This window comes from Colias croceus, chromosome 29 (genome assembly GCF_905220415.1).
Source record: "Colias croceus chromosome 29, ilColCroc2.1".
Lineage (NCBI taxonomy): Eukaryota > Metazoa > Arthropoda > Insecta > Lepidoptera > Pieridae > Colias > Colias croceus.
The window spans coordinates 902,089-912,024 of NC_059565.1; the positions used below are offsets into that span (position 1 = coordinate 902,089).

General features: G+C 35.7%; 2 protein-coding genes across 2 annotated transcripts; one reads left to right on the forward strand and one right to left on the reverse strand.

The window, feature by feature from the left end:
- The first annotated feature begins 206 nt into the window (after positions 1-206).
- LOC123704356 lies at positions 207-1,124 on the forward strand. The gene is made up of 2 exons (XM_045652711.1): positions 207-584; positions 793-1,124. Exons 1-2 carry the CDS (start codon positions 327-329, stop codon positions 985-987), a joined length of 453 nt encoding a protein of 150 aa, XP_045508667.1. The 5' UTR covers positions 207-326; the 3' UTR covers positions 988-1,124.
- Positions 1,125-4,494: 3,370 nt separating this feature from the next.
- Positions 4,495-6,267, reverse strand: LOC123704357 (ets DNA-binding protein pokkuri). Its single transcript, XM_045652712.1, has 3 exons — positions 6,161-6,267; positions 5,694-5,848; positions 4,495-5,101 (listed from the first exon to the last, which is right to left on the reverse strand). Exons 1-3 carry the CDS (start codon positions 6,255-6,257, stop codon positions 5,033-5,035), a joined length of 321 nt encoding a protein of 106 aa, XP_045508668.1. The 5' UTR covers positions 6,258-6,267; the 3' UTR covers positions 4,495-5,032.
- Between the last annotated feature and the right edge of the window lie 3,669 nt (positions 6,268-9,936).

Genomic DNA, 9,936 nt, shown 5'->3' on the forward strand with positions numbered 1-9,936 from the left:
TGAAAATACCTTCTTTATTTTCTCACAAGTTTTCTCATCACTATTTTAGCGTACGTTATTTAACGTATAATTAAATTGTGCCTTTTTTATTTAGTGGTTAAGCTAGTAGTCAGTGCTTCATAATAAAGTTTTTTTTATATTACAGTAAGGAAAGCACCAAGTAAGTACGACTTCTCCCATGACTTCTCTTTTAAAAACTTTAACCAATTTTTTCTTATATCGGCATGAAGTATTTTGAAAATAGAAATCATTATGACATAGACAGTCAGTAAGCTTTTTACTTTAGTTTACGCATTTTATGTATTTATTAAAATTTTTGTACTAAAATGCTTTCAAAACTCTTGCGACCAGTATCTATTATACGACATTCGCTACATTCGTTCAAAATGAAACACCCAAATCAAATTATTGTGAGAAATTCAGGTGATTATATACCGGCTACACAATATGATATTCCCATACCGAAGAGACTGCATATTCTTTACGTTTTGAGGGTTTATTGGGAAACAATACCCTTATTCGCGGTCACCATGACTAGCTGTACTATATGCGTTCTATCTTGCATTTGGGCAACTCTGAACAAGGTACGTAACATTGTATATTTAGCATTTTTATAAAGTACACTCTATCGTTGCAGTACTTCTGTATTGAAATCGCCTTTGTTTTATAAACTTTACTAATATTATTATAAAGCTGAAAGGTTTGTTTGTTTGTTTGAACGCGCTGATCTCGGGAACTACAGGTCCGAATAAAAAATTAAAATAAAGAATCTTTTATTTTTTTTTGTTACAGGTAGACGTTGTGTATACTACCCACAGCCGTGATTGCATATCCCGTACCATGGATCTGCGGAACCCTTCAGTGCACAAAATAATAATTATAAACCAACGCTATGAACCGTGGCCCGAGATGCAAGACGTTCTGGATAAAATGACGCTCGCGCAGAAGAGGGCACTAATGCGGGCACAGACTTGTAAACACGCATAAGCGTGGTGATTTTTTTTTTTTTTGAAATATTTATTGTTAAAATTTATTGTTTATATGTGTTGTGTTTATCAGCCACTGGTTTCCATAACACAAGCGAAAGCTTAGTACGGGATCAAATCGTGCCGTGTATGAAAATGGTCCTGAAATATTTTTGTTTATTCTTATTCTTATTGTTTATTGTTTATTCTTATTGTTAATGTTAATAATTATTGTATGATTCATTTTCAGTTATAATTTTTTATGAAACATAAACTGTTTTGATCACAACACGTTTTATTATTTTACTAAAGAGGGTAGACATCTACCCTCTAATATGCTCGAAGGCAGTATCAAAAGAATTAGTATCAGTTATATTGTGATAATTATTAAGGGTGATACCTACTACAGAAGCAAACGGGTATTTATGTATATATATATATATATGTATAATAAAACTATAGGTAATAAAAAGGACACAGTAAGTGATTTGGGTAACAGCAATTTACTTATGCTAGCAATTTTGAAACTGTCTGGAGCAATTATTTTAAGGATCGAGAACATGTTTACAAATAAAATACATCAAACTATACGTCTTTTGCTAAGCGTCTTTTGTATTAGTGCTTTTGAAATTTTAAAATTGGAATGTAAGATCCAGTATCATAACATGATAATATGACTCATTATGTACCCAGTTTTAGTATAGAACAGTTATTTAAACAAGTTTTGTAAATTTTTATTGTAAAATGCTTTCAAAATTTTTAAAACCGCGCGTCTTTCGACCATCGTTAATGTTATTAAAGCAACCGAATAGGGTTATTGTTAGAACTTCAAGCGTAATTCCACCAACACAATATGATATTCCTATACCGAAAAGATTAAAACTTCTCTACGTGTTGAGGGTTCATTGGGAGACTATACCGTTGTTTTTCGTGACCGCACTCAGTTTTATATTGTGCTTTCTAGCATGTATTTGGGCTACGCAACACAAGGTAATTTTTGATTCATTTTTTAAATATAAATCTAGTTAAACCTATTTTCAATATTCTGTCTATCACAATAATGCAACAACGTCTGTCCTCTGTCGGTGTCTCTATTCACCATTATCTCAAAAATGACTGCACCCATTTTCATTCAGTTTTCACCTTTGGATAGTGCGATTCTCAAGGAAAGATTAAGTATATAATTTGTTTTGGTTTTGACCTGGCGAAGCTGCGAGCGAAAAGATAGTAAGTATAGAAAAACTCTAACCATTTGAATTTTTTGTCTAGTCTAGTTTTATTGCTAGTTTTAATAATAATATGAAATTTCTTTTGCAGATGGACGTCGTATTTAAAAACCACAGTCCCGCTAATAATATATCTAGAACAATGGATTTGCGCAACCCATCAGTCCATAAGATGATCATAATAAACCAACGCTACGAACCCTGGCCGGAATTACAAGATGTTTTGGATAAAATGGCGATCGCTGAAAACACAGAGAATTCAACAACAACAAGAATTCAACCTTGTTCATAGCTTTGAACGTAAAGTATATGATGGTAAATCTATACGGGTTTTTATTATTATAAAGCTTTTATACTTTTAAGTGAATGCTTCACATCACTTAAAATTTGCAATACGTGTAACGTGTGTAGCCTTAAAATTTTTCAATTTCTGCTTCTATTTATTTTAAAATTACGCATTATTATTAGGGGAACATTAGACATAGCTAAGTTATTTATTTAGAAATTGCAATATGGAAAGGTATAAACTTGGTATAAATTACATGAGCCAACGTGATTTCATATGAACATGGCCTATGTGATTTAAGCGAAATCGATGAGTTGCGTTCTAAATGCGTGACTAATTTAACAAGCATGTTAACTAACATTATAATCTCTTTTATATTCAACAGTAAAATAAATTAAACAAAAGTTGAAACAGTCTGCGTGGATAGTAAGAATAAATGTGATTGTATCTCTATCTAAATTATTTTTTTTCGTCGCATGGCAATTTTTTCTTGTCTGTTGTCTATGATTATGAAGACGCGCCAAAATTGAAATTCTATCGTTCGCTCTCGAGAACATATTAAGTTCAAACGTCAATCACATAAACGCGCCTTTTTGCTACTTAAGTACAGCTTTTTCTGTCGTAACTAAATATTTTTATAAAATCGGTACAAAATTTATTAAAAGTGCAATTTCAACTGGCATCGACATGAAACGGTTTGTCGTCATTTCAGCATCAGGTAAAGTTTATTAATATTGTAAGGTTAGGAATAAGATAATCATAGTCCGCCTATTTTTATATACAAGTTAACACATTGAGATACGTACGTAGTAATATTATTTCAATGTTATAACATTTTGTTTTATTTATTTTCTATAATTTGATAAATTAGTATCCAAATTGAATAAAAACTGACCAGTGTTTCGGTTCTTTTTCCCCAATATGATAATTATATTTATGACAGGATATTTTTGGAGAGGAACATTAATTAACTTTGTACTTACTTATATATCAGATTGAAGACACAAAAATTTAAGTTTAAGTTCGTAGATGAACTTTATTTTTCATGGCGTCGTCAACATTCATATTATTTTGTGATATTATACCGTGAATCCCAGACCCCAGTCCTTTTTGTTAGAATATTATACTTTCTTAGCTGTTGTACTTTCAAGTTTTTGTTAGATGTAATTTATAGCGTAATTAAATTGATTTTTATAAAATTATTTCAGCTGCAACAGCCGAGAGGCGTAAATGGCGACAAAATTCTCATAGGCAAAATTGAAAATATATCTTTACAAATACAGTGTCTTTCTGGCATATGGTAGATGATTAAATTTATAAGTAAAATAACTGATATAGAAAATTGATATTTCAAAGTTCTTTCTAACAAAAAGACGGAAAGCCAACACAAAGCGTGCTTTCCACCAATAATGTGCGAGGAATGTGTTTGTAAATAACCAATTAAATCGCTTCATTTAGTCTGATGTTTCAAGCGTTTAGCGTTTGAAGCAATATTATTGGTTACTAGCTGCTCCGCGCGGTTTCACCCCCGTGGCTCTACCCCTGTTAGTCATAGCGTGATGATATATAGCCTATAACCTTCCTCGATAAATGGGCTATCTAACACCGAAAGAATTTTTTCAAATCGGACCAGTGGTTCCCGAGATTAGCGCGTTCAAACAAACAAACTCTACAGCTTTATAGTATAGATTTACAAACACATAACTCGCTACACATACTCACAGATTATTGGTGGAAAAGCAATGTAAAGACCTAAATACAGGCCATAGGACAGAAATAAAACAAAATTTTATGATAGCAACATTTATTTACAAAATGCTTGACTAGAAATATCTACAATAACATTTATAATAAGGAATCGTGACTTACTACTATATTAAACTTAAATAACAAAATTTTTGGTACAACTAACAAATATGTAGGTACTACTAAAATTGGTTTCTAATACTGATAGGATGTTTTATTGTACAGAGAAATATAAATTCATTGAAAACTTGTTTTATGTAAAAAGGTGTAAATTTTCATAAAAAAATAATTATTAAAAATCATAAATAAGGAAAATAAGCTAATAAAAAGTAACTAACTGCAGATAATATTTCAACTTTCATAGATAAATTTATAAATTGAAATAATGCTCGCGATCGCGTAAGTGGAGTAAAGCCACGATTTTGGTATCTTTGAATCTTGCCAAAGTTTCACTTCTGACACGTGTGCTTGCTTTTTTCTATATTTACACCTTTCTACTTATAGTTATAAATAATTATTATTGACAGTACAACTGAATACAAACAAATAAAAAAATATATGTCTAGGAACTTGTGACCAAAGTTACCATAACAAGTTAAGTAGGTATTTTATAAAATAGAGCTAAAAAAACAAGATGGCAGCCTCGTGCCGTCTCTTTCTTACAGTGTCCCATCTCACTCGCTCATATGAGCTTTAATCAAAATTAGTAAAAAAGAAAATACATTACAAAATTATGATTTTACTACATTTCTAAATTATTTTATTTAACTATGTGATATGTAACTGTTAATTTAAATAATTATTAAAATTTATTTTGCGCCCAATTTTTCGATTAATTCTTGTAATGCTAACGCTTTGGCTAGACGTCTTCGGAAGTCCTGGAAAAGATAAATTGTATTATTAGCATGTTTTCAATATTTTAACTATAGATACCTAATAGTGGGTAACATACAATGGGATAATATAATAAAAGATCGATAATATTATAATATATCGGATAATATAATAATATATCGGATGATATAAGAAATATTCGAACCCGTTCGAACCCCGTATTAAATAGGGAACTTCGTCCCAAAAATTCAGAAGTTTCTTCATAATTAACAATAATAAGTTTATTATGTATATTTTTTTACGTCTAATTGTGATAAGTAAATAAGGGAAAGTGTCTGCTGTTGAATTTTTTATGAAAATTGCTTAAGAATCTATTTTGTAGATAGATAATAACGGCGTTACTAACATAAAGTTAAACAATGGATTAATTTCTACCATTTTCTACCATAACTTTGTCCTGCTCTTGCTCACATGAAACGTCAATCATAAAAACAAGACAGGTTATTGCAATAACTAATCCATTGCAAAGCGAATGGGCAACATTTTATTAGTTAGACCGTAAATAAATAAACAAACACACATACTTAAAACTTTTTTTTAATTATAAGAATATATTAAAAACCCCTCCACACTCACCTTATGCAACGCATCCCCTCCACACGGCACTCTCGCAGAGAACATATCCCGTGACATGAGACACAGCGCCTTGCCGTTCATGGGGAAGCGCTCGGGCAGCCCGCCGCGGCGTGACACCCACGCGGCCACGTGCGCGCGGCACCATGTTCGTGGGTCTAGTGAAATATAACACTATTTATTATATACGCTACTATCATAAAGTAACATCATAAAACCGTCTACCTATAATAATATTATTCCTAGCGACGCGCCTACTACTAAATTACTAACATTTGCGCTTGAAAATAAATAAATTATGATTAGTCATTATTGCTGACGTATGCTAAAACACTGAGCAGACATCAAAGAGATTTGTCTATCTTGGCAAACAAAAAAAAAACACATTTATCTATGAAATTCATATATTGATATCAACATTCCCTTTAACAATTAACTTTAACCTCTTCAAAATCAAAACCAATCCTCACCTAGCGGTAAGTCATCCTCTTGAAGTACCCGCAAATCCACGGCTCCCCACACTCCGTCAGCTGGCGGGACACGGTCGCAGCGCGCTTGGGTTGGCATTTTACTGAAATTCAATTATTTTTATTAGTTTAAGGATTATTTATTTATATTAGTTATTACTTATAGGTGCTTCGAACATACATATTCGGTTGTACATGGTAATAAGGTAAAAAAAGGTAAAAGGTAATCACATATATTATGTAAGTATAACATTTTTAATACTTAATTAATTTCAGGGACTTTTTATTACTTATGAAGTGTTTTATAGTAATGAGGTAATGTGTTAGTTAATTTAATAAAAATTATAATGTACAATAACTGTTTTCAGAGGTTGCAGCTCAGTGGTGAAAGTGGCTACAAAAACTCGGGAAAATGGAAAGCATGTAAAAATTAAATTTATTTGTCTGCAGATCATCACCATCACCACAATAATATTATGTTATAAACTAGCAGTCCGCCCCGGCTTCGCCAAATGGTATACATGTTTACGTTTTCTCTCCATTAGAACCATCCTCGTACTTCAAGGAATATTATAAAAGAAGAATTAACGAAATCGGTTAAGCCTGTCTCGAATTTTTAGTATTTTTATTATATAGATCACGGCCGTCAAGGACTAGGTACTGATTTTTTTTTGTGCAAATAATCCTACAGACCAACAGAGAAAAATTCCAATAATAATTACTGTTTTGGGTTCTATTGCGTCAATAAACCCCCTAAGGTTATCCCATAAATTCATTTAAACATAGATTTTGCATACAAATCTCCACAAGGCCGTCTAATTATAGATTTCCTGCGAAAGAAAACACCCATTACATAAGAGACCAACGATTATAGACCAACATCCGGCTTCCGCTACATTGTGACCGCACCATTTTTAATTCCATTTACCGATTTTTGTAACGGATATCCTATACTCTATGGTATTATGTGTGCACAATGTGTGCATAATAGTCGACTGTTGACAAGCTACGGAATTTAATGTTTGACCTGATTTATTTAATTACTAGCTGCTCGACGCGGTTTCACCCCCGTGACTCCTGTTGGTCTTAGCGTGATGATATATATAGCCTATAGCCTTCCTCGATAAATGTAACTAACACCGAAAGAATTTTTCAAATCGGACCAGTAGTTCCCGAGATTAGCGCGTTCAAACAAACAAACAAACTCTTCAGCTTTATAATATTAGTATTATAGATTTGTGTTAATTTTCCCATCCTTAGAGTACGCAGTAAAAAAGTTGTTTAATACGCAAAACTTGTGAAATTATATTGTTATAGACTAGCTGGTGCGTTGTGCGCGGGCTGCAAGCAGCCCGCGAGCCCCTTTTGCCCCTGGGTTGAAGCAATAGGGCAGTCATTAGAAAATGTGTTAGAATTCCCAGTCCATTTGTAATTTTCTGCTAACAGCGATTCCACAGTCAGTCGGTAATGCTTATAAATTCCCCATTCAAGTATTTTCCACTCCGGGAGGCTGTCCACCTTCGAGGGAGCGTAGTGCGAGGGCTGCAAGCAGCCCGCGAAGCATCCCAGGGCAGAATTAATCTTCAGTCATTTGAAAATGCATTCGAATTTCCTATCCATTTGTTACATCTCCTAACAGCGATTCTACAGTCACTCGAAACTGCTTATAAATTCCCCATTCAAATATTTTCTATTCCGGGGGGCTGTCCACCTGCGAGGTTGCGTGGTGCGCGAGCTGCAAGCAGCTCGCGGCTCGTCCCAGGGCAGAAATCTTCAGTCATTTGAAAATGCATTCGAATTTCCTTTCCATTTGTAACATCTGCTAACAGCGATTCTACAGTCAGTCGAAACTGCTTATAAATTCCCCATTCAAATATTTTCTATTCCGGGGGGCTGTCCACCTTCGAGGTTGCGTGGTGCGCGAGCTGCAAGCAGCTCGCGGCTCGTCCCAGGGCAGAAATCTTCAGTCATTTGAAAATGCATTCGAATTTCCTTTCCATTTGTAACATCTGCTAACAGCGATTCTACAGTCAGTCGAAACTGCTTATAAATTCCCCATTCAAATATTTTCTATTCCGGGGGGCTGTCCACCTTCGAGGTTGCGTGGTGCGCGAGCTGCAAGCAGCTCGCGGCTCGTCCCAGGGCAGAAATCTTCAGTCATTTGAAAATGCATTCGAATTTCCTTTCCATTTGTAACATCTGCTAACAGCGATTCTACAGTCAGTCGAAACTGCTTATAAATTACTTATTCAAATGTTGTTAAATTTTTGAAACGTCTTATCGATAGCGGGCAGTGACTTTTCATAATAAACTGTTCAAGAGTTAACCTAAAACGCTCGTCGCTTCGCTCCTCGCTACCTATTTGAATATTTAGGCCGGCCGCTGCCGCGACTCGCTCGCTTCGCTCGCTTGGCTCGTGTGATAGGTAGTTCAAAAGTTAACCTAACACGCTCGTCGCTTCGCTCCTCGCTACCTATTTGAATATTTAGGCCGGCCGCTGCCGTGACTCGCTCGCTTCGCTCGCATGGCTCGTGTGGTAGTTCAAAAGTTAACCTTACACGCTCGTCGCTTCGCTCCTCGCTACCTAAACTGCTTATAAATTACTTATTCAAATATTGGTAAAATTTTTGAAACGTCTTATCGATAGCGGGCAGTGACTTTTCATAATAAACTGTTCAAGAGTTAACCTAACACGCTCGTCGCTTCGCTCCTCGCTACCTATTTGAATATTTAGGCCGGCCGCTGCCGCAACTCGCTCGCTTCGCTCGCTTGGCTCGTGCGGTAGGTAGTTCATAAGTTAACCTAACACGCTCGTCGCTTCGCTCCTCGCTACCTATTTGAATATTTAGGCCGGCTGTTGACGCGACTCGCTCGCTTCGCTCGCTTGGCTCGTGCGGTAAGTAGTTCAAAAGTTAACCTAACACGCTCGTCGCTTCGCTCCTCGCTACCTATTTGAATATTTACGCTGGCCGCTGCCGTGACTCGCTCGCTTCGCTCGCTTGGCTCGTGCGGTAGTTCAAAAGTTAATAAATATTTTCTACTCCGGGAGGCTGTCAACCCTCGAAGTTGCGCGGTGCGCGGGCAGCAAGCAGCCCGCGGTGCCGTCTTTTGCCGATGCTATTCAATTACACTTCCTACTATGGAAATTTCCATACAAAATTTTCGAAAAAAAAAATTTCGCTTTTTAGCAAAAAATTTTATGTGCCTGGAAGCGGACCAAGTTTTTAAACATTTTTTACCTTGGTGACCCCAACCTAAGTGCCACCAGTTCAGAGAGCCGTTGAATTTCGTGATGTATGGAAAATGGAAACCGGGGGTCGGAGAGAAATTCTGAGTATGCAGTTTTGTAAATCTGACCAATTAGAGCACAGAAGTCAATTTTCAGACTGATCGTGACGGAACCGGCGCCACCATCGTGCTTTGAAAAATTGGCCATTTTTGAAAAAAAAAATGGCGTCCAATTTGAAATTTCTCCATTGCCCTGGTAGCGCCCCATCTTCCTGATCATTTTTTAGTTCTACACCCCCCACCTATCTCGCGCCGTTTCGGAGAGCCGTCGAATTTCGCGTTGTATGAAACTCGGAAACCAGCGGTGGAAATTCAATTATGAGTATCCCACCTTAATGTGCGGCTCGATTAAAGCCCCTGTGCCAAGTTTCAGCACGATCGGCCCAGCAATGGCCGTTTTAGAAATTGTATGGCGGCGGCCATTTTTTCCGCCATTTTGAATTTTTTTCACTATCTGTGATAATTGATCGAGGTCTACTCCAAGTTTAGTT

What these genes read in the sequence shown, in the direction of transcription:
- LOC123704356 (XM_045652711.1), top strand. Translation starts at nt 327, where the DNA reads ATGCTTTCAAAACTCTTGCGACCAGTATCTATTATACGACATTCGCTA. An exon ending in TTTGGGCAACTCTGAACAAG is followed by an intron (nt 585 to 792) that starts GTACGTAACATT and finishes TTTTTGTTACAG; the next exon opens with GTAGACGTTGTGTATACTAC.
- LOC123704357 (XM_045652712.1), bottom strand. Translation starts at nt 6,257, where the DNA reads ATGCCAACCCAAGCGCGCTGCGACCGTGTCCCGCCAGCTGACGGAGTG. An exon ending in AGAGGATGACTTACCGCTAG is followed by an intron (nt 5,849 to 6,160) that starts GTGAGGATTGGT and finishes ATATTTCACTAG; the next exon opens with ACCCACGAACATGGTGCCGC. An exon ending in GAGGGGATGCGTTGCATAAG is followed by an intron (nt 5,102 to 5,693) that starts GTGAGTGTGGAG and finishes TATCTTTTCCAG; the next exon opens with GACTTCCGAAGACGTCTAGC.